Genomic DNA, 24,278 nt, shown 5'->3' with positions numbered 1-24,278 from the left:
TCTATCTAGAACTTACTGTTGGTGACAAGTCACCATCAAATATTTGAATGAATGCAGGTATTTGAATTTGCAATGTAGACTTCATTTGCCTTCACGACATGTTAACAGCACTGTTGACTGTTCCAGTGTCCTGTATCTCATACAGTGATCTTCTAGTACAAAAGACATCCCAGAGTCTTATACTGTGGTTTGTGTTTTGCAATACGAACTTGCAAAGCTTCTTAGATGCAAGCAAAGTAACCACTATTGTCCTGAAGTTCTAGAATCAAAGGCAACTGGACTTCTTTTAGGTTCCTTGAAGATGTTTCACCTCTTGTCCAAAAGCCTTCTACAACTGAAGAATCTTTTTGGATGAGAGGTGAAATGTCTTCAAGGAACCTAAAAGAAGTCCTGTTGCCTACAACTCTAGCACTTAAGACTACTATGACCTGGGTGACTGAGAACCTACACAGACACTGTCCTTGCACACGTACTGTTGCACAAGTGGTTAGATTTTGTTTCCTTTTTCTTTTAGCTTTTAAAATATTGATTAATTTGATTTGGGGAAGGCTAGTCTACAGCGTTAACAGCCAATCACCCATCAGTCTTGAGTAGGAACTTTCTTGAAAAGAGAGGGTGAGCAATGAACACTATAAAAGGAGTGTTTTCACCATGCCATAGTTGTCATGCACAGACACTGCACAAAGTTGAAAACTTGTTGCTACTGGATGGAGAACAACTTTGTCACTGATGTAATCTGGGGTTTAGCAAAGGCAGTAGTCCAAAGGCAGCATTCTCGACTGGTGATAGGGTTAACTCAGCTGTCACCATTTTGGACCAGTACATGAACGTACCACACAGGCAAGCTGTCAACTGCATTACCAGCCAAATTTTTTTAAAGCCCCCCTCGCCCTCCCTCTGATTACTTCACTTACATGTTTGAATGATGTATGTGCAGATTGACTCTAGAGGGGTGTTTTTACATTGATCTGCTTAAAGTTTGTCAGTGCTCAGCTTTAATCAGAGGGCCCCGTTCAGACACTATTAACAGCATTTTTAACCATTGGGACATTATAGGATGTATTAGACATGGACATTCAGCAGGACAGAGCCAAAAGAGAATCCTCAAAAAGGCCCCAGGGGAGGACCGAAGGAGAGGCAAAGATACTATGTGAGGTGAATCAGAGTCATAATTGTTCTTCTTCGTGGAGTCATAACTCAGTCACATTTGACCACGCAGACATGAAATACAAATTCATATCATTCGGTGTAACTTGGGTTTCTTCAAAATATCATCATCTGCAGTGTTCATCATGACTAAATGTCTATTAATCCACTTTCAAATAATAAAAAAAGATGCGTCAGAACTTGCCTGAGAGTTTACTTCAGTGCCAAAGTCATCCAGTGACAGTTATCTGTACATCCATGGGTATATTCCAAACAGGAACTGCTAACAGCTAGATTGGAGTACTTTTAAAGATTTCAATTTGCCAATGTAAATAAATTACAACTCAGGGCCCATACCAGTACTGATACTTACCTACAGCTATTACAACAGCACATTTGATGAGGTTTTACAATGTCACCCTTTTCTTTTTTGTCCTTGTAGTGCTTCCCAGGCCTAAATGTTACCCACATGCACGCTCTTGTACCTACAGACAGGATTTTGGAGTAGTTTGAAGCCTGTCATGGCTCAATATGTAACTTACACAAGTCTGATGTGGGAATGTAGAGCTCCAGGCACACATGGACTTTTCAGTGAAGAGACATCTTAAGACACAAAGTATTATTCAAAACAGTGTCTTTTTATAGGTCTTAAAATATTTGTGGAGAGTGTCTTTAACTTTGACAAAGGTTTCATAAAATTCTACAAGTAGCAAGATGTAGAACTGTGACATCTCAAGCGAATTTCAAGCTGTGTGTAAATAACATGCATTTAAGAGATTGTTGAGACATGCATAATCACTGGTATGGTCCATATGTTTTAGACCGTTGAGGACATTTCTTTAGTTCCTCAACAGCCAAGTTGAGGATGAGGATTTTGGCCTCAGGCTGAAGATTAAAGTTAAGATTAGTCTCATGTTAGGGTTAGAGGTAAACCAAATGAGGGGACATGTAGGCGATTGAGTTTGTGTGTGGGTGTGTGGTTGAGACACCAGGCAGCAGGTTTCACCCTCCGGCCTTCCAAACATCTATCAGCTCAGATATCAAAGGTGGCCACCAACCTGACACATCAGTCCACACAGACGTCACCTATAGGCATCTCATTCTATACGGAGAGAATGAAAATGGCCTCTCCCAAGTATTTGAGCTGTGATTATACAACGGGTGGCTTCAGCTAGGTCGCCTGAGACACTTGGGAGCTGTGTGCCTTCATTCCAGTGAAGGGTTAAAAGCATCAAAAGAGAATCCATATTGACCCTACTATGTCAACACTGTACTTTAACTTAGAGATACTTTAAATATAGCCTCTTTGGTATTGCTGCTGTAAAAGCTTCATCTATGCAAGCTAAGGAAGAAATACCACAGTCCATCTACAAAGAGCAGGTTTTTCCAACTTATTCCTGATTGGGAAGTAAGAAAAATGAACGACGTGACAAAAACAACCTCTCAACACCATGTCTGAGAAAATGATAAAACAGCCTTTTATTTTGCAGATTTGAGAAGCATTGAAGATTAACAAGAAGCCATGAAGTTGGTGTAAATCTCTGCTAAAACACACTGACACATTTGAAATAAATTTGACGTGGCTTTAGTAGTGTCATTGTTACAGCTGGGAAACATATAATCGTCTTAATGGCAAAAAGACTGAGATCTTTATCTGATATAATCACTAAATATAATCCAGTAGCAAATTGGATAAGGGTGACAAATGTCTTTTTAGACAGCCAGCTGACAGTCAGACTAACAAACAAGAGCATGTGTATCTTCTTTGGCAGAGTAAACAGCTCAGTAGCTAAATGCAAGTATTGATCAGCGGTGGCTAGCTCACAGCATTCGCATAAGAACATTTTGCACTCGTTAGGAGAGGACAATTCACACAGTTATCACTTTTATTGGTGCTGACATCCTGTAAAACCCAGTCGAGTCCACTTAACTTCAACCTGACTAAAGGTCTAATCAGGCAGAGTAACTGAAAATGCCTGTATGCAGCACCTTTTAAGAAAAAGAATGGACTATTTTTTGCATCACTGGTATTGATACAGTAAACACATAAACAACTCTGTAGCATCTATATTTATATTCATTGGCAATTTGATAATTTGATACATAATATACAAAAAATCTTCAGTACAGATGGAAATGAATCCAGAATGTTGAGCATCCAAACCACTTCAACATGTGAGACACATTTGAACAAATAATTACATTTACTAAAAATGTAACTGCAGTGAGTTTCCAGAATATTCATAAGATCTGCATTAACAGAAATACAAATTCCTGAATGAGTCAAGCCAGGAAACTCACAAATCCAACAGGAGGCAATCAGGGACTGCATGCAAATTATTGGGCATAGCAACAACAACTGGTAGCTCATAGGGCCAATTTGTTCTTTTTGATAAGAACAAATGACAGTCTTTATGATTATGATGAAATGATTGATTAAACATTATCTCTACCAACAGTCCCCATAATCCGATTCATGTTCAAGTAGTGCAGCAATGCCAAGTTAAGTTGTTGGTGTGACATTGTTCATTGACGTTGCTTCCCAAACTCTCCACAGGATAAACATAAACTTGAGTTTTTAAGAATCTGCACTTTAAAAGGTGATTTAAAAAATCTCCAATTGAGTGACCTAAAATGTGTGGATGAGGGGCCAAAGCATAGAGGAAAATGTTTGTTTTAAAAAATATCTATCCATGGACAAGGTCTCAGTCAAGGGGATAATCCAAAGAAAATATTATTAACTGTGGTGAGGGTCTTGTTTTTTTAAAAATTGAAACAAAATGTTCAGCCCCCACCCCCCCTCCTCCTTCCTCCCCACTGCAATAATTTTTTTTTTACAGTCCCTTAGTGACCTGCTTCCTATATAGTAAATGTATGAGAATACTGGTGGATATAGAGCGGGTAAAGGAGATGTTTAGTCAGTTTTAACAGATATTAATGCTACAAGAAATCAGATTCATGGCCCTGTACTGTTTCAATACAATTCAGCTACATCACATCCAGATAGATTCTAGGCTTGAGATTTAGGTTAATGTGGGTGAAAACCATGTGTCTCCACATTAGATGATTATGAATTTTTCAGATAAACTGAGGGATTACGTGTTCATGTGTGGGTTGAGAAATGTCTTGTGCTTCTTGAGCTAATTAATCATTTAAAACTCAGTTGACTTTTCTGAAAAATGCATCGTCACAAACCTGGACTGTTGTTTCACTTAGCTCATGAAGAGTTTGCATTTGGAAATATGTGGTTCACCGGACAGTGAGATATATAAATAGCCAGGTACTAATCTGCATCAAAATTTGACAAGCAAATCCAAAGGGGCGAATAAGTAAATGAAAGATTAAAAAAACCTTGTATGGGAATCTGTCCCAGTCAGCTCTATCAGTAATCAGCTGTATCAGGATGGGGATGTTATCAGGAGGTCACTGAGTCTACCTTTTAATGTGGAAACAGAGAGAGTGGAAAGAAAAACAGGCTGGGAGGTACAATCAGAGATGGAGAGGGGGATGTAAAGAGAGAGAGGGGGAAATGAGGGACATAAAGATCCAGACAGTGGATGTGACGGAGATAAAGAAAATCGTTGAGACAGAGAGGCAGATTACCAGGTCAAAACGGACAGAAAGAGGAGGGCTGAACTGTCATATGACTGAACTGCTGGGAAGGCCGGAGCCTCACCTTGAAGCCACATGATCTCTATCTGTTCTATGAGCCTCTCAGGGAAATGTGGGAAAGACAATAAAACAGACAAGGAGAGAAAGTTTTATTCTGTTAGGACTGTGCTATAGTATAGGATGTCAGTTTAGATTTAAGATAGTTTACATCAAGGCTAAGAGTTAAGGTTACAGGTTAAATGAATGAATATCCTGACATGTATGTATGTGTGTCTGGATTCTTCTACACAGTGTTTCTGTGCACAGAGCAGAGAGAGATGCCTGCGCCTAATCCACATCCTTACACTCTGTTTTTCTCTAACTAGCCATAAGAATGTGCGGCATATAAACACTCAGCTAAATGTGTAAACCATCCCAGGGCAGGCCCAGCTGTAGAACTGCAACCATATAGAACAAGAGGAACAGCTTGCTCCGGCTTGCAGGGCGAGGGAAGTATGGAAAAAATCCAAACTTTCTCTTAAACACATGCTGAAATCCCCAACATAAAGCATCACAGACCTACGCCTGCTTAGTGCCTCGCTCTCATCACTTTACAGGGTATCTGGGTTTCTCGATAAGTCTCTTTATGCAGCTTTAAAGGACTTCAGTACCCAGAAATACAACAACACAGCACATCTGGAGACCAACTACAAAGCCCTACAAACACTTCAGCTGCCTGACCCCAACAGTCTTACACCACATTTGACACAGATCTATTAGAAACGTACTTAAGTGCCACTTGACTTTAATTAGGAAACACTTTAACTTCTTGAAAAGCAGAAACAACCTTCAAGTTAAATTGAAGTACTTTTTGAACTGTGGAGTGATGGATGAGAAGTTACTGCTGGTGCTTCTGAAGGAAACATGGGTTTAAACGTCAATGTCAGAATGTGGTGTTGTCGTATCAATAGTGCAGTAGAACCAGATTTAGTGAACCTTCCTCACATTCAAATATTCTAATATTTTCCACTGGGTTTTTGTTCAGTTGTAGTCTGACTGGCACTGTTTTACTTGGGTCATCCCATTGTGCTCTCTTCCTCTGCAGTGGTATAATGACACCTGACTGGAGAAACAGCGCCACCAACTGTTTAACTCTTAATACTTAGGTAACAGCATTGGATTGAACCAAACTTGCATTTCTTTGGCCAATTTTCTGGACATTTTGTTCAAATTTGCACAACATTTGGATGGAAACTTGCCTTTTACCATGCCTTAGTGGAGCACTTTAATAGAATGGAGCCACTGATATTATTGTTATTAGTAACACCTGTGCTTTTCCTATAACAAGCCAAATGTCTGCTGTGAAAAAGACCCATTATAAAAAACAGCTGTGATAGGATGCAGAAATTCCACAATCAACTCTCACCAATCATCTTTTTCCTCCTTTAGGAAAATCTTAAATCCCAGACTTAAAACAAAACTAAACGCTCAAAACTCAAATACAGCACTGCAGCTATGAAGCTAGAAGATAAAAGTGTCTATGAATTTGCAGTTCTGGATAAATCAAATGATCCTCAGGTCACAGGTTAACGAATTGCAACTTGCAATGTTGTATGTAACTTTACATCTCTTGTAGTCTGACTTCTGAGTTCTAACAACTGGTGACCACTTTTTGGAGATCTGGAGACAGTGGTTTACTGTTGGGCCCCTTATGATCCTGCATCTACCACCCTCTGTGCACTGTATATAGACCATATGGTTTCCAATAATGGAAACATACTTTATCAGTGTTAGTTTCTGGAAGATTAGATTTAACACTGTTTTATTTAGGAATACACACCATGTAAGCGCAAGATAAACTTACACGATAAGCATATTGGCCAGAACATCAGACAACGCCCCTTTTAATCAACACCTGACAGTATATTCTAAACCGATGAAACACTTTCAGACTCCTAAAAGGGAACGCTTCTCTCAGATACTAACAGAAGTTACTAATAGAAGTGCTATTTTCTGAAAATACATCTATAAAGGTAGAAAGTAACTTCTAAAAATGGGTAATTACCAAATTACCAATACCAGCTGACGTGCAGTAAATATGCAGTAACATTCTTTGGGGTTGCCTTGTTTTCTGCAGCCTCAAATACTCACTCAACTATTTTTGTGACGTTAAGATGTGAGTTTCTGTGTGTTTTTGGGTCTGATTGTCCAGCATACAGCCTTTTTTCTAACATCACTGATCTTTTCCTGTCTCAACTGTCACGTTGTCTCAAATTCTATGATACAATCAAACTTAATTTGCTCTTTTTGGGGAAGATTCAATTCTGAAATTCCTGGAAATGTCAGCTGTAAATGAAGTTACATGTAATGACACAGCATGAGAAGGGGTGAAGAAATGCGTAACATTACGTGTTGAAGGAACACATCTCTGGATCGGGACAATTTGAGCACACTGAAACTTCCAGTTCGGCTCTCTGGAGGTGTTGTGAACTAAAGTTAATGAAACATCTGTGATGGGATTATAGTAGCGATCCACACTTTCCCTAGTGTCTGGCTGCTGCTCTGGTCCAGTGAAAATTCAGTGAACAGCACGAGGGAAAGTTAAATCCCATTTTTTTATCTGTTTGTTTATTTAAACCTGTAATTAGTGAGGAAAGTTGGCTAAGCACACTTGTCCACAGTCCCCTGCTGACAGCTCCTAAGCACAGCCACAGTCCATCTCATCTTAATTGCCACAGGGAGTGAGAGTTAATCTGATACCTTATGAGATGTTTCTTCTTTGGCCTTGACCTGCTGACAGTCATCCCTGCTCACTGACATTTTCCTGACGCATATTCTTACTTTGTCTTGAGATTTAAACCAGAACCAGATCTAAACTGCTTCCTAAACCTTGATGCTTGACAGAAATAAAAGAAGAAAATGGGGCAACAAATGGACCAGGTACAAGAAGGGCAGAGTGAAGCAGATAGAGGAGGGGAGGCACAAAAAGGTTGGAATGCAGAACCAAAAAAGGAACAACAGGAACTCTCCGCAGTAACACTAGCAGTTTGTTAAACCACCTGGGAGCCATTTCTGCCCCCCCCCCCCCCTCTTTTTTCCTTATCTGCTTTATGTTAGGAGCCCAGCCCCTAATCTGTTCACACCCCTCACTCTTTCTTTTTCTCCTTTCTCCTGCAGTAAAACACAAGATGAGCCTTGTTAAACTGAGTCCTTACAGCTGCACTGTGCTCAGGCCTCCAAAATGCACGCCACAGCCCCACAGCTGTAGGAGTAAGCGTCTCTGCTGCTGCCTAGGAGGCCATTTGACTCAAGTACCCATGAAGGGGAGTAACAGAATGGAACTGACCCTTCTCTCCCTCTTTCTCTCTTTCTCTGTCGCCTCCTTCGCTGCGTCCTAATTCCCTCGTCCCTGCTGTATGTAGCCGGCGGCACGTCAGTAGAGAGCTCTGCGTCAAATCCGCCGCTGCAACAGCTGCTTCGGGCGGCCTCTGCGCGCACGCACACACAAGAGCGGACCACCGCAGCAGCAGGAAAGCAGCCAGTAAAGGGCTCAAGACGCCCACTGATGCGCGCCCTTACGCAAAGCTGCTCAGACCACATGTCACATCAGACATATCCAACTGCACTACAGCACAGAGTTACATCCATGTTGTGTTATCAGACTGCACACACACGCGCAGCAGCATGATTATTTTAGGGGGTTATTGGACTATAGAGATCTTATCCCACCACCAGCTTCGAATATTCAAACGCTGGTGTCCGAGGAGGGGGTGGGGGGATTCCCCTTGGCGGTTGGGGGTAACACGGTATGAAGTGTGTCCAGTTGCACACTTTCACGCAGAAACACAAACCACTCTTATCTTTCTGTAAAGTTGTTTTTGTCCTTACACAAGTTAAAAACTTTCACTTTCTGTTTTTTGTTTAAAATACACACTCTCGGTCTGAATGCTCCATGAAACATTTACATGACACTCACTCGTTTCAAACATAATTTAGTTGCATTCACCTAAAAAGACCGATTTAGGAAAGTTTCTGAGGGGACCTCAGCGCGCGCAGAGGCCGCTCACCGTCTCCAACTCGTGCGCACAGGCTGCAGCCTACATGCATACACTAACAAACTATACACACTGAGCAGGGAGAGCGCGCGGGGGGGTCGATTCAACGCCTTTGTGTTGGGGAGTGCAACTGTGACATATCCGATTCCACACCCACTAAACGACGAGCCGAGGCCGCAGTTAGCGCGTCGGTAATCCAAAAAAGACACAAGCTGAACCCACATCAGAGCGCGCGGAGCCAGCTCTGCTCCCTCCTCCGACAACGCCGCACACGCCTTTTGAAAGGAAGCAAGGCTCCCCGCGTGCAACTGTAAACAGCAGGAGTCTCTTAATGTTTATTTGCGCAATAAGTAAGCCGTGGAGAGACCCAACCCTTTTGTCTACCTGTGCACAAACAGGGAGAGAGAGAGAGAGAGAGAGAGACAGAGAGAAGAGAGAGAGACGGGCAGGAGAAGTGAGTTTGTCCGCACTGGTCTGTCTTGAGGCAGCGCACGGCGCGTTGCGTTTCACATTCTACTTTGTTTAACTTTCCAAAGCTCAAGCTTAGAGGAAGAAATAAGTCCCTGAACTAATCACGCACCCCCGGTGTTGTACGAAAATCAAATATTTAATCCGCTGCACCCAAAACCAATTTAGAGGCGACCGTGGTGCCAAATTCAGGTTCCCAAAACTTTTTTAAAGGCTATTCATGCGCGCTGTAACTCCAGCAACTCAAATGTATTCATCTCAAAATGTAATGCACGTGAAGTACAACTTTGTGAGTCTTTATCATGCTGAACATCCTGAACACTGTGGGTCATTCTCTGTCACTCTTCAGTGCCAGAGTCCCCAAGAACCAAACAGTTTTTTCAGCGAGGAAAAATGCTCCACGTAGCAGCAAATAAGAACAAATCAAGCGGTTCCTACCGTAATAAAGGTAACCATAGCATCGGCGGGTTAGTATCCAACAGAGTCGACATGAAGGTGATTAATTTTTAGACAGAATGGCGAAAACTTCCCACTTTCTGAGGGCTGCCGCCTGTCTGTGCGCCACACTGGTTCTGTGTGGAGAGGATCAGAGTGTGCGTAATGCTCTCTCTCTCTCTCTCTCTCTCTCTCTCTCTCTCTCTCTCTCTCTCTCTCTCTCTCTCTCTCTCTCTCTCTCTCTGGACAACATAATCTACGCCGCTCTCTCTGTTACAGGACAGATGGCTCTTGGCGCATGTTGCTGCAAAGACCTGCATGCATGCTGCCACTGTCTGTCAGCGGAGCAAGCCTGCTGACATGAATTAGGACACCGAATTAGCAGCGTGTGTGTGTGTGTGCGTGACTAATGCAATCTTTACGTCTTTGTGTAGTACTGGCTAACGTCCGCAAGACTTAAAGTTAGTCCGATAGGCCTAATGTTTCTTTTAAGAATAAAAAACTTACAGTTTAAAGTAGTGGACTAAAAATGAAAATGAAACCATTTGTTTCATAGGAAAATAAATATTGGGGCTAAAATAAAACCTCAAAGTAGTTTACATTCACCACTGATTAACACAGATACACTGTAATTAAATATACAATACTATAAATATACAATAATTTAATGCTTGGATCAGACAGCTTTTTTTTTTTGTCTTTCACGATGGTCACTATGTCAGAATTTATGGCTCTGTGCCTGATCATACAGCCACTGTAAACAGCTATCAAAAGCATGCCAAACCAACAGGTAATGACCTAACCTTAATGCCATGTTAACACCAGAGAGCGCTCTGTCATCCTATTGGTCAACTTCAAGGAACATGACATAGGAGATGTCACACTATACTGGAAAATGCAAAAAAATTTGGACATGGGAGACCTTTCAGTTTGTCACGAGGCGTCCCAGACGCCACATTGCTGTTCTCTGTTTATGTCAGACATCGAGGCCCATTCGTCATCCCTGATGTCTGTATTCAGGCCTGAAGGTGGAAATTTGTCAGCTCCAACAACATCATGTCGCTGAATTCTGAACTGTCTGAACTGGGTCTTTGGATAAGAATAGAGCAAAAATAAAAATTGCAACAAATATCCTAATAAGGAAAATTGATAATGATGAAAAGTTGAAAGACAGACTTCCACAAATGTTTTATATCATAGAAAAATACTCGCACACAAAATGTATGTGTGTACAAATGTGAGCTGGAGGCTTCAACTTTCCACATCACAGTTGTTGAAGTAGCATATTGGACCATGGTTCATACACAAAGCTGGTTTGTTTAATCATGGCTGTAGTAGTTCTAGTTGTCTAAACCAAAGTTAGAAGATAAGAAAACATTAATGTGATTCATTTTTCATGTGGATTAGTTTGGATGGTAATGACAGACTTATTTTGTCATTATAGGAGTTGTTGTGCATGTTGTGCCTACTGACTGGCTTACCAGACCATGAACGAAGCAATAACAAAAAACTTTCTTTAAACTTTATTTCTTGGATTTGAGGATTTTCTGCAGTAACCCATCTGACTGGGTCTGTGTTCAGATAATGCCAGTTTGTAGCTCAGCAGAGACTCTGTTCACCTGATGTCACTGTGTCGTTGTGAACACAGCTGATTCTCCTCATGATGGTGTCAGATGTGGCAACAGCAACAGTCTTTACTACATCACTGCACATCTTGTCACTTGTCTACTTTGTGTGTACGCGTAGTTTAATTCCACTGAGGTGCAATTGTGTGTCCAGCTGATGTTTCTGTTTAGACAAACTCTTCTGTTTCTGAGCTGATTTCACAACTCCAGACATCAAAACAGACTTGGCAGCACTCTGTTAGCTGCACATCTGGTCTTGCCTCTCCATCTCTTCAGTCATCTCGTCAGTCTGAACCGCACATCTGGTAAAGCTATGAATGCTTTCTCATTGGTCAGTATACAGTTAGGACCTGGCAGGGACAGGGAGGTGGACTAATATTAAACTACAAAGGTAGATGGTACAGTGGCTGGCTTGTGTTGATCACAGACCTTATTTCAACCATTTAACCAAAAACCCATTCAAAAAACTCATTGACTTTAGGATGAGGGAACCAGTAATACTAAACTGCTAACTTGCTTCTGTGATTTAGGACTCATTCCTGCATCACTCAATAGTCAGACTTTGTTTCTTAACCAATCACTCTGAAGTTGTGATAGTTGACATTAAAAATTAACACAGAATAGAGACTAAACCATAACCATGAATTTTCAGTGTGTAATGATAATATATGATAATAATATACTAAAATACATTGTATATTAGTTAGGTGGATGTTTAAAAAAAAAAAAAACTGTACAGTAACTTGAAGTATGGTCCATGGATGAAGAATAATTTACATAATGTGATATGGTAAAAGTATATACAGACAGAACTTAGCAACTCGCAACCACTGCATGTTGGTTTCTCTTGTTTCTGTAGGTTACAAAATGAGGAATACACTGTATATTGTTTTTTCCCCCTCTATGACTAAGCATTACTCATACATCATAAGAGGTCCCTTAATGCCAGCCTTTTGTTCAGCATCATCACTGTAAAGTATGTATTCAATTTTTAATCAGCACAATGGCAACACACATCTCCTGCAGATCCCTCGGGCTCCCCATGTGACGTGACAACTGTGTAATTATTATCCTGGACTGCAGCAAAATCATCAAATATGTAAGGAACAAGGGAGAGGGGGAAAGTTTTAAAGTAGAGAAAGGGATGAAGAGGTAGAGGACCAGAAAGGAAAAGGAGTCAGCTGAGAGAGGGGAGGGTGACGACCAAGAGGGGAGGCTGGAGAGGAAAGATGGAGAGGAGGATAAGAGATGTGAACCAAGAGTTGAGAGGAGAGGTGGTGATGCAGAGGGAGGAAAGATAGTGAAAGGAGGAGGGATAGAAGAGAAAATAAAGAGAGGAGAAAGATCAGAGAGCTCATAGTGGTGCATTCAGCAGGTAAAAAGCCAGATATTTTTCTCAGACGTTGATGAAGAGCAAAATGGAGCTGATCAGGTTGTCAGAAACATGACTTTGCAATTGTTTCTCCATATATGTTATATATGTTTCCACTGACCTTAAATGGTTGAAAAATTTGTGAAAGCACATTTAAGCACAGCCAAACTCTATATGTTCTAATAATATATTTTACTATCAATGTTTGATGTAAAGGATTGTAATTGAAAGTGATCTAAAGGTTCTAAAGTTGATAATAATTTAGCCCTGAATAATGACAGTGTCCTTTATCTAACTTAGCTAAACATGTAATGTCTCACCTTTGCAAAACTTCCAAACTACCTAATGAGAGAAGTACAGAAAATATTTAAATCTACAAAACTATGTAGAGTAAATCTTTGATAACATTAGCTAACCACAACTGTCAATGTCAGCACTTCACAGTAAAGGCCTACCTTCACATTTCTTTTAGCCTATTGAGAAGCACATCCAAGAAGTGATCCAAAGTTTTCATTGTAACTTTACAAACCACCTAAAATGAACAGAACCAGAACCAGCTGCACCACCTGTTCCTAATTTCAAACTTAACCTAGCTGTGTTTACCAAGTGAAGATTTACGCATTACTAAATAACAACCAATGCATGGAAGCATGGCTGACGGAAACATCCTGTACCAGACCAGTACCCGGGCTGACTTTGAAGAGGGTTGTCTATTGGGGAAGTTCCTTGGAGCAATGCAATACAATAGATGATGCAAACATTATGATCATTATTTGCCTCTTACATAACATTGTGTATAACAAGAATTATTGTTATGGTAATGAGTAATTTTCAAGACTGATTGCAAAAAAAAAAAAAAAAAATGTAGTGGAATAAACTAAGTGTGGAAAAATTGTTTCCTCATCCGACATCAATCACCAAAAGTATAAATTATTCATTTGTATTTGAGTACACAATTCATTCTTAAATGGCAGATTGAAAAATAAAACACACGATTAATGTGAAATGATGCCATGGCAAAGCTCGACTAATTTGACGTTGTAAAAAGGACGGTGTCAGGGATAGATTCGCACTGTGTGGCATTTCTATGCTAGTTGCTGTCCAAGGTCCTGAAGTGAGTTCAAAATGATTACAAAACATATCTTCAAGGGCCATAATGTAAGAAAAGGTTAATGCAAACATAATGTAATAGAAATGTTAAACGTTTTTTTGTAGATTTGTAGTTTTCCTGTTAGTATAGTTCTCCTAGAACCATTTTTCTCTTCCTACCTCAAATGTGACATACAAACATCCAATACAGTGTCTGATTCACTGAGCTGTCCATAGAAAGGCTGAGGGTCCAGTGAGGTTCTAGTTTTTACTGACAGATGTGATTGAGGCATTTTTTGAAAATGAGGAATTTGAAATGTAAAATTCGGTAGTGAATGGGGATTAATGACAGTACAGTCTGAATTGACTCCTATATGGTGGTCCCTTAACAAAGACATTATTCACACCGTGACTTACTTTCCACAAGGTTTTTATTTGATGCCTTGCAAATCACTCCTTTCGTGCTCTCAAGATTTGCAGATGTGACGGTGAGGTTGTGACACACACCACTCTCCTGCATTTAAGCCTCTAGCTATACACTGCAACCCTGGTGCAGTTTTCAGTTAGCAATAGTGTTTATATGCCCTAGTATCCAGGTCATAATCAGTTTTTTTAAATATCCTGGTTATGTTTTGCACACATAAACATAATACTCTGGTTTTAGAAAGCCTGGGTAAGAAATCCTGGATGTACTAACTGAGTACTCCAGTAGAAACCAGTTTACTGTGGCATGTAAACACCTTATCCAGGTTTCTGAACATTCTTTGTAGGTAAAAACTGTAGTTTTAGAGATGGTGAGAAATCAAGACACAATCAGACAAATGTCCCAAATATGATCAAAACCAGGATAAGACTCAAAACCAGGATGCCAGGGCATGTAAACACACTAAAGGAAACAAACTAGCTCTCTCCATGGAATTACTCTTCTCTTCTTGCTGTTGCGGCATTTGTTTGGTCTTGTGTCCTGTTGTTTTTGTTTTTGTCTGTCTTTATGTTTGTTTAAACTTCCTCATAAATTAATATGACTTGTAGTGACCTCACTGGACTCCAGATATTAAGTGTTTCTCAGAGGGTCTTGTTACCCCCAGATAACCTTAAACAAGGAGACCGAGCCTTTCCTAACAGACAGATTAAATCATGACAAGATCACAGGCAACATCTTAAATTACATGAACCGGATTAGATTTGTTTGCACTGTAAATTCCATGTGCTGAGATCACCGCACTGCACACTTCTCCCTTTGTTTGCGCTATGATAAGCATCAGCGAACAATCCCAGCCACCAACAGCAAACACTGTTCCTGTTGAAAATATCAACAGCAAGTAATTGATGGGACAATGATTTTGTCACGGTATTCCTGCGTAACGTGCCATTCACTGCCCCATGGAAAATTAAACAACAGTGCTGACGATCACACACATATTAAAAAGAGATGAATGCAGCACACACATGCTTATTCAAGCTCCAAAAGGAGCATGAATGCAAACACACACACATGCTCTTATAATCAATAGCGACAGATGTGTGCTGGCACAAAAAAACAAACACACCTGAGAGAGAGATTAAAATGAATGATTGAAGGTGAGGAGGTGAGATGAATGAGGAGAGGAGGCAAGGGAGAATGATGATGATAGAGAGAAAAGAGGGTACAAAAAGAAAGGAATGGACAGAGCTGAAGGAGACTGTGTAGACAGTATTACCACTGTGCTCTACTGCCTCCCAGACATTTAGACAAATAAACAGAGGAAGAGGAGAGTGAAAACTATGGGTTACACACACAACATATGTGTGTGTGCCTGTGTGCTAATGATCATACAGCCTTTGGCTTTGACTGAGTGCAGTGAGAGAGTGTGTTTCTGTTGACGCAGGCACAAAGTTGCTGCTTATTATAGAGTATGTATTGTATGTATATATGTAGTATATGTATACATGTCTACATGTCTGTGTCATAGTGCAAATCATCTTTTTTTTTCTTGTAGGAATGTTTGCATGTGTTTACTCAGTGTGTGTGTGTTTGTGTGTGTTCATCAGGGTGCTGGAACCACTCCTCAGAGATTTTGGTCCATATTTACATGATAGCTGTTCCACCACATCCCAAAGGTGCTCTACAGTACAGTAAACCCATTGTCATGTTCAAGAAACCAGTTTGAGATGATTTGAGCTCTTTGGGCAGAAGATGGGTACACTGTGGTCATAAAGGGATGGATATAGTCAGCAACAACACCTAGGTAGTCTGTGGCATTTAAACAATACTCTGTTGGTACTATGGGGCCCAAAGTGCCAAGAAAATATCCCCTGCAACATTATACCACCAGCCTGCTGATACAAGGCAGGATGGATCCATGCTTTCATGCTGTTTAAGTCAAATTCTGACTCTACCATCCGAATGTTGCAGCAGAAATCAAGACTCATCAAACCAGGCAACATTTTTCAAAATCTTCTGTTGTCCAGCTGGTGCAGATTGTATTCACTTAAATCACCTTTCTTCTCCATTCTGATGCTCAGTTTGAACTTGATCAGGTCATCCCAACCATGAGTTGCTGCCATGTGATTGGTTGACTAGATATTTGCATCAATGAGCAATTGAACAAGTATATGTAACTGAGTGGCTGGCGACTGTATATACATGTATGGCTGATCAGTGTATATGGACATATGTATATTTGAAAATATATCCTTTACAGATATAGACACATACTGTATATATGAGTTTTACAGCTGCACCCAACAGTTCTCAAGTTATCAGGGCCACTATGCCATTTCTTTCTTTGGCAATCCTGAAATACTGTCGTATTTATTTACAGTATCTAGCCAGACATCACAGGTTTGTGCTTTATGTACAATGACACACTGTCATTTGACCTTCAATTCAGAAAGGGAATAAATTCTAAAGACAAACTTGCTTGCATTGCCTAAAGCACAACTGTGCTTGTCTTGACAGTCAGGGCCAAAAAGAGGAGGAAATAAAGACATGTTTTACTATCAGAGGAAGCACGGATGATGATGATGATGATGATGATGATGGTTATCAGAGCAGAACACTGCATTATTCATCCTGCTCTCTTGGGAGAGAGACAGAAGTAGGGGAAGTGATGGAGTGAGAGAATGAAAAAAAAAGTAGGTAATAGTGGAAAGATGGGGAAAGGAGCATGAAGAGAGCATGAGGAGGAAAAGAAAGAAGAGAAAGTGAGGAGGAGGAAAAAGTGGACAAGTGGAAAGACGAGGAGTGTGACAGGAGGTGAGGCAGGCGAGCGGCTGAGATTGAAAGAAAAGGAGGGTGCTGGAGGACAAATGAGGAAGGACAAATGAAAGTTGAGGAAGTAAATGAGGGTGGAAAAGAAGGAGAGAGTATTGTATGTATTCAAAAACAGGAAATAGAGATGCCAACAGCATCTCTGTCTCCTATCAACAGTCGATATTGGTTATTTTTTTCTAACCTTAAACAAGTAGATGATGTTGCACAAACTCAACCAAACCTTAACCATAGCAGTGGCAGGTTAGAAAACAGTATGAATCATGAACCTGTATGATGCATGTGACGTATTTGCAGTAGTATAGCTTAGCTCATTTGCCAACGGACAGCAAGTTCACAACACAAGGTCATTTTTGAGGGCAGTAACTAATGACTCAATGAGTATACAACTAGAAATTTGGGGCTTCTTGCTGACTGTATATATAATTATTGTATATCATTTCATCACTTGAAGTTTCCTGATCTGTGTTTAAAAACATAACAGTACAGCAGATAAGCTGTAAAACCATGATTCTTACATCTCATGCCTTCATACAAGAAAACACACTTTGCACATTATGATGTTGAAAAATCCAGCAGTTCACCTTTTTTCACACCATCAAAGCTTCTTTGAATTGAAGAGTTTAGAAAGAGTCAGTGATTCTTTTGTAGAGTACAAGTTGGTACAGGAGTAATTGGAGTCATGTGATGGGTATGACAGTTGTCTTGTGATGAAGTGGTACATGAAAGGCAGTGAAGCAGAGAATAGTACAGCAAATGATTGAAGCTTACTGTCTTTTCACTACTATTATTTCCTGCATTCCCTTGTTTACACCACTCTATTCCAACTGTTTATAAAGCCAGGACACAGTTGTTATTTAAATTTTGTGCTAACTTAAAAGCATTTGCAATTTGATGAATGATTACCTAAAGCATCTTCAAATGAAGTGTTCTAACTAGGGCTGTGAGGTGGATGGACAACAGAGATGTTAGCATCCAAAGGCAAAAATGCCATGTAATAGCTGATAACTGTGTTTTGTACTAATTTAAAGGCTTTTTAAAGCTATTATCAGAACCAGATTGTTAAAAGGAATGCCATACAACGTTTCATCTTACCTCACAACCTTGACAGCACAACTGGAAAGCCTTGCATTTTGCATCCACACAATCTTTTCACCTAATTATTCCCAATGATACATTAAAATCACAGTTTATTGACAGAATGTGTAGAATTACCCATTGGAAAAATGTGTATTGCTTTATTCTCGTTACTTGCAGTGAGAGTATTACTATGATTACACAGGTCACGTATCATTTGTCAAACCCTGCAGGCGCTCTCCAACCCTCCAGCAAAACATTACCCCTCAACCAGTATTAGGCAATCCAAGATAAAGGCCTGCTCCTGTCAACAGCACTTTGAAGACTATGCTTGTATTTTAGGCTTCAGCTGGTGACAGCTTCCCAAATCACAGACTATTGTGAAATCACTGAAATGAGTCCATTGGCTCTCTTGCCACTGGATCAGATTTGCATATAAGGCTGGCCTGTTTGTCTTGCTTGACTCACATACAGCTGTTAGTTGGACTTTGATGACTGTAATGACAGTTTAAAAGCAGAGAACATCACAGGAATGCACAGTGAGTAAAAGGAAGAGGAATACCTGTTTGACAGTGGAGCATGATCCATTTGCAAAATAACACAATGTTGTGTGTGAAGGATAATGAACCAGGGAATCAGTTTTTAAACAAATATTAGTATATTTGTGAACATCTCTCATTTCTTCTTTAACTTTTAAAAGTTCTGTTCTGTCCCCCAAACGTGACCCCCAAAGAAACCAAAAAAGAAAAAATGTAAGAACACTAAATGTTTTATTTCTTATTTAGTTAATTAGGTGCACTTGTTTATTTCAGCTAATCCTAGTTTGCGTGTGTCTTAGCTCCTCTGCACAGATATTCATAGTACATAGACGACAAGACTCCTTTGATTCTGGAACCCAACAACACAGCGAGATCCAGTTTTTCCTGTTTTACCTCCAGCTAGCACTGTGACCTAATCGTGTCATCAGCCCCAAAAGGGTCTACACTCAAATCAACTAATTTCTGTAGTCAAATGTTTTGCAAATGTGAGTGGATCAATTTCGCATTGTCACTTTCTGATGTGACCAGGCCTTTAGTCATCAGATATAGTTTGATAACTGGCTGGTGAAAAAATATTTACCACACATCCTGGTATGAAAACACATCATGCAAATATAGTGCCACTGGATGACATGTAAAGAAAGAAGGAAAACAGGAAAAGGAACTTTGACCTAAGAAGATACTCCCCACCAAGTGTGTATGACTAATAAGAAATCTTCCAACAATAGAAGACACAACGTCACTCGCATCAAAGTGTAGTCTGTAGTCATACTGGGCTGCCTGTATGTGTGAATGAGAAATAGGGCGTTGGTAAAGGAGCATTTGTGCTAAGCAAACCTTCCCTGAGTAAATAAAGGTTAATTTAATTTAATATAGACATGCAAACACACACTCACTGTACACACAGGCTGAACCAGAGATCAAAAGAGAGATGTTGCCTGTAAAAACGTAACGCGACTTCCTGAAAACCACCATGACATGACAATATTTACAGCTGTGTTTATTGTAGTGCATAGACATGGTGTGCATTCCATATGTCTCATCAATTATTTGGGAAGATTAAGTGCAAGCATTTGACATTAAAATTTATTGAACAGTGCACTGTGTACACTGGTACCCTGCCAATGGTATTTCCCTGCCTTTCACCCACTTCATTCTGGGAGAGGCTCCAGCAGGAATAAGCAGGAATTGAATAAATGAGAAACCACAATTCAAACTGAGTTTGTGTTTACAAAAATAAGTTCCAAAGTTTCAAGATGGCACAACAGTACAAACACACATAATTAGGAACAAAATGAGCAAAGAGTTGGTCACAAACCTGCAGCTGTTCTTTTTAAAACAGCCTTCTCTTTTCTCATAACAAGCGTCCATTATAAATGAGGAAAGGTCAGAACCACTGAGCCCTCAGGAGTTTTTGCAAAATATTCCTGTTACTCCAAAATTATGTAAAAGCAAAATGCTTTGAAGACCTGAGCAGAGGAAGGTTTTTCTACACTTCTATCAACACAATTAATTACCTCTGTACTTCTGCATGTCAAAGGCAACAAAAGATAAATGAGTGAGAGTGAAAAAGTCTGTTCCCTTATTTCCCCCCTCTATTTGCCTAGTTAGATGAGTTGGTTTAAAATAATGAACAGCTGCCTGACAAGAATAAACTTTGCTTCAGAGAATACATGGGACTCTAGTGGGCTTTGTGCTGTGGCAATATCTGTTTACCTACCTTACAAATGAATGTGAGAGCAGAAGGTATGTGTGTATCTTTTCAACTTTTTTTTCCAAATGGCAGAGTGAAATAATAGCATCTGTTCCGCCCAGGCTGGTCTGTATCCTGCCTGACAGATGCTGAAAGAGAATTAAATGTGTTGATAAATAGCAGTTATGTTTGGTGGAAAGGCCTTCAGCATGCAGGGTTTGACTCAGTGTTTTAGACTGGACTTGCACCACCTTGCCTGTAATAAATACTGCCCTTGTTAAAGGACAACTCCTGTATTTTTTAACCCAGAACTTATTTTCCCATGTTTTGGGGTGTAAATGGTTTAAAGGGACAAAAATCGCTAAAGTGCTTGTTTTTGCCACTGACAGGCTCAGATTATTAAAAGTATAAGTATATATATAAGTTTAACCTGAAACATCAATCTATGTCACTACCAGAGTTCATAGAAAAAAGCAGTACTTTTACCTCACAGAACAGGAGGTGCTGGAGCAGCATTGCCTCGATCAGTTAGTTTCTTTGTGTTATAGTGTGACTTTTGAGGTGGAAGAAGTATTCAGATCCTTTACGTAAGTGAAAGTAACACACAATAATAAAAACAAACTAATGGATCTGGGCAGTATTCCAGTAACTCTCATCTTCTGCAAGGTAAAATTACAATTTTTGTTAATGGAAATTTTAATCTATAATTAGGAGCTTTAGATAGGACTCACCTATTAAAGAAAATTGAGACCCTTGTTTGTTAAAAACATTCTACTCATGGGTGTTACCAATGTGCCACTCAAGTTAACTGGCTTCTGTTAAAAAACTTTCCTGGTTTTGATTTGTATGTTCCTTGGCTGTTTTGAGAAATGCAGTGGAAATCACTAACTGCAAAAAGATCAGGCAGGTTGTTGACTAAAGCTGCTCCACTGAGGACCCATATTACAACATTTTTTGTAATTAAAGGAACAAAGATATTTGTTTAATTTAACAATAAAAGGTGCATGTTGATATATCCATAATTTCCTGTCTATCCCAGGGTTTCCCCCAGGAAATTGGTTACTACAGGAAGTAAACTAACGTCACTACAGTAACGTCAACTCAGTGCAGACTCTTGTTAGATTAAACATGTGTGCAACTGCTGATTGTCAAACTAATTTTCAGTCTGATATAAAACTCAGAGTCTGCATTGAGTTGACATTATTTTAGTGACGTTAGTTTACCTCCTCCAGTGACCAATTTCCTGTGGGAAACCCTGGGATAGACAGGAAATTATGGAAAAATCAACATACATCCTTTTATTGTTAAATTAGACTAAATATCTTTGTTCCTGTAATTACAAAAACAAGGTTATGATATGGGTTTTACATAGAGTGGCTTTTTCTTCTTTTTCAACAACCTGCCTGATCTACGTCTTTCAGTTGATGATTTCCACTGAATTTCTCTTCCACGGAACATGCAACTCAAAACCTTTAACAGATGTCACTTAACTTGAGTGGCACCTTGGAAACACCCATGAGCAGTATGTTTTTAATAACAGTTTCTTTGAATGGTGAGTCACATCTAAAGCTCAAAAATATTGATTGATGTTGTCACAGTGGTTTTGAGAGACTCTCATGGCCTTTTAGTTGTTATTCTCATAGAAATAAATCCTATTCAGTTTCTAATGTACCATGTTATTTTGGGTACCAGTCGCTTTCATCCTGCTGTAGTGCCGTCACAGTGATACTTTATTGTCTGAATTCTGTCATGCGTTGTTCTAAGGTGTACATATTGACAAGAACTTTTTCTTCAACTGCAATCTAGCTATGTCAACCAGGTTGTTCACTAAGTCCCTTACCCCACATACAGAAACCAGGTTTTGATTTACCTGACATGTAAGAACTCAATTTATTGCAGAAAGCCGACAATAAGGCTTTTACTTAATTGCTTTTAGACCCAACTAATTAAAACTGGGACACTGGAACTTGATCCAAAATCTCCCATCAAGTGTTTACTCTGTGTACCACCTGCACTGGTGGTGTCTTAGAGAATTGAATGTATATTTAACAGGTAGCCACTAACTCAAGCTGTTTTGGGGTAAATCAGGTCCAAACTGACCACAGTAGCTTTATATTCTGTCCTCATTGAAAACATTTTTTCAGTTGAAGTAGAATGGACGTTTTGAATGTAGATTTAATATCTTTTCTCTCTCAAATTTTAAAGTAATAATTTAGTAATAGTAAAAGCTTCAGTTAGCATCAAGATCACAGCAGTATGTAAAACAACTAAATTTAGTGGGAGAACAAATAAATTCAAATGGAATCATCAACATCCGTGAATTTCCTTGTAGGGGTCAAAGTAAATCAGTTGAGAAATGGCATGTGATGACAGTGCTCAAACAGATGGTGCATACTCTGTTATATGTGCAAGTAAATGGTACACTACAAAGGAGACAGAAGATGCTCAAGGAAAAACTGGGAGTGGCTGCTATCATATTCCTGACTGAGTCGACAACCAGGCCTGTTAACCAAAATATTATGCAAAGACACATACTCATAATGGTATTATAATAAGCCCAGTTACATGTGGGAGAAACTCAGTATTATGTTGCTGCAGTAGAGGAGGCTGCACTTTTAGGACCGCTGTTTACAGAACAAATTTCTAGGACCCTAGTTTTTCGGAAACAGTGCCATGTGGCAAAATGGTAGGGGGTAGGTGTCGGTCTTAGCGTTGTTCAATGCACATGTGTAGAACAAATTAAGTTTCTGGTTCAGTGGTAGGGTCACAGAAAGTCATTGAAACTGCAGTCCCAACTGACCAGGCAAAAACAACAGCTTCCTTTCACTTTTCCTCTACGATTGGAATTCACCCCTGAAAATGAATTTTAATGTTGAGCTTTTAAAATATTATTTTGATGCATTGGGTTGCTAATGATCAAGATTAATAACAATAACAAAAATAGTAGACAAATCTGCCAGTGGATGTCATTTCCCTCTCATAGAAGTACAGTGTCTTCTCAGGTCTTGAAATGCTTGAACATAGAAAAGTAGAGACTGGGTGTCGTCCAAGACACTCTTTTTTCAATAAATATCTAGTGAGCTCTGCAATTACACAGATGGTGTAGGCGTCAATGACGAGATAATAAACTCGGATGATCTAGTTATGTAATTATCAAGTGTTTGAAATCTCTTCCAGATTATCTCCTGTCAAAACACCTCTTGTGATTTTATTAATGGACTGTATGTTTGGGTCAGATGTATCCAACCAGGTTGCAGTGTGTGTGCTTCTACTTTTGTTACTCACAGCCAAGAGGACAGTCTTATGTGCTCTGCCCAGCCTGATTTTAGTATTTGTGTAGGTGTTTTCCTTCTCATGCTTTGGAAAATGTCTGGTGCTTACTGAGATATGGTAGATGTTTCATGTCAGTCAGCATCTGCAGCCAATTAACATAGCTAAAAACAAAGCATTTTAGATGACAGATTTTTGTATGTTGGGTTGTTTTGGAATTTCAACATGGTGGGTGGACCAGAACTACAGGAAAACAATATGAAAGACATTTTGTGGTCACACTGGGAAAATGGAGTGGAAAGAAAAAGGAAAGAAAAAAGATTAAATTACATGATTTTCATTACAAACTCAGTTTGACGCTATCACTGTCTTTGTTCCAATACATCATCCACACTAAATATGTATTTGTTATCACCATCACAAATGACCCATATGAGCATTTCCTGATCTGGCTGACATGTAGACTATGGTCATGGTTGAAAGAAATCTGCCAACCAGTGACCACTAGAACTTGGTTGAGATTGGCCAGTGAGCCCAGTCGAGTAATGACAGGCACAAAGGGAAGGAGACTGACAGGGCCGGTAAAAACTATGGATTTTTTGACAGTCCAACAGCCCACTCATGCAGCAGCCTGCTAGCATTTGTACCGGTATGCCAAATGGCCA

The 24,278-nt window shown here is 39.7% G+C and overlaps 2 protein-coding genes across 5 annotated transcripts in view; one reads left to right on the top strand and one right to left on the bottom strand.

Annotated features, from left to right (window-relative positions):
* The window catches only part of ntf3 (neurotrophin 3), a 35,822-nt gene extending 25,970 nt beyond the window's left edge, over window positions 1-9,852 (bottom strand). Inside the window, exon 1 of the mRNA XM_018684300.2 lies at window positions 9,699-9,852. Within this exon, the coding sequence (XP_018539816.1) occupies window positions 9,699-9,716 (18 nt within the window). The 5' untranslated portion in view covers window positions 9,717-9,852. The remainder of the gene's footprint in view (window positions 1-9,698) is intronic.
* Window positions 1-24,278, top strand: part of ano2b (anoctamin 2b) — a 197,753-nt gene that overhangs the window by 120,632 nt on the left and 52,843 nt on the right. The window lies entirely within an intron of this gene.

This window comes from Lates calcarifer, linkage group LG18 (assembly GCF_001640805.2).
Source record: "Lates calcarifer isolate ASB-BC8 linkage group LG18, TLL_Latcal_v3, whole genome shotgun sequence".
Lineage (NCBI taxonomy): Eukaryota > Metazoa > Chordata > Actinopteri > Centropomidae > Lates > Lates calcarifer.
Note: the sequence above shows the minus strand (reverse complement) of the source record. Positions and strands in the feature narration are given on the sequence as shown.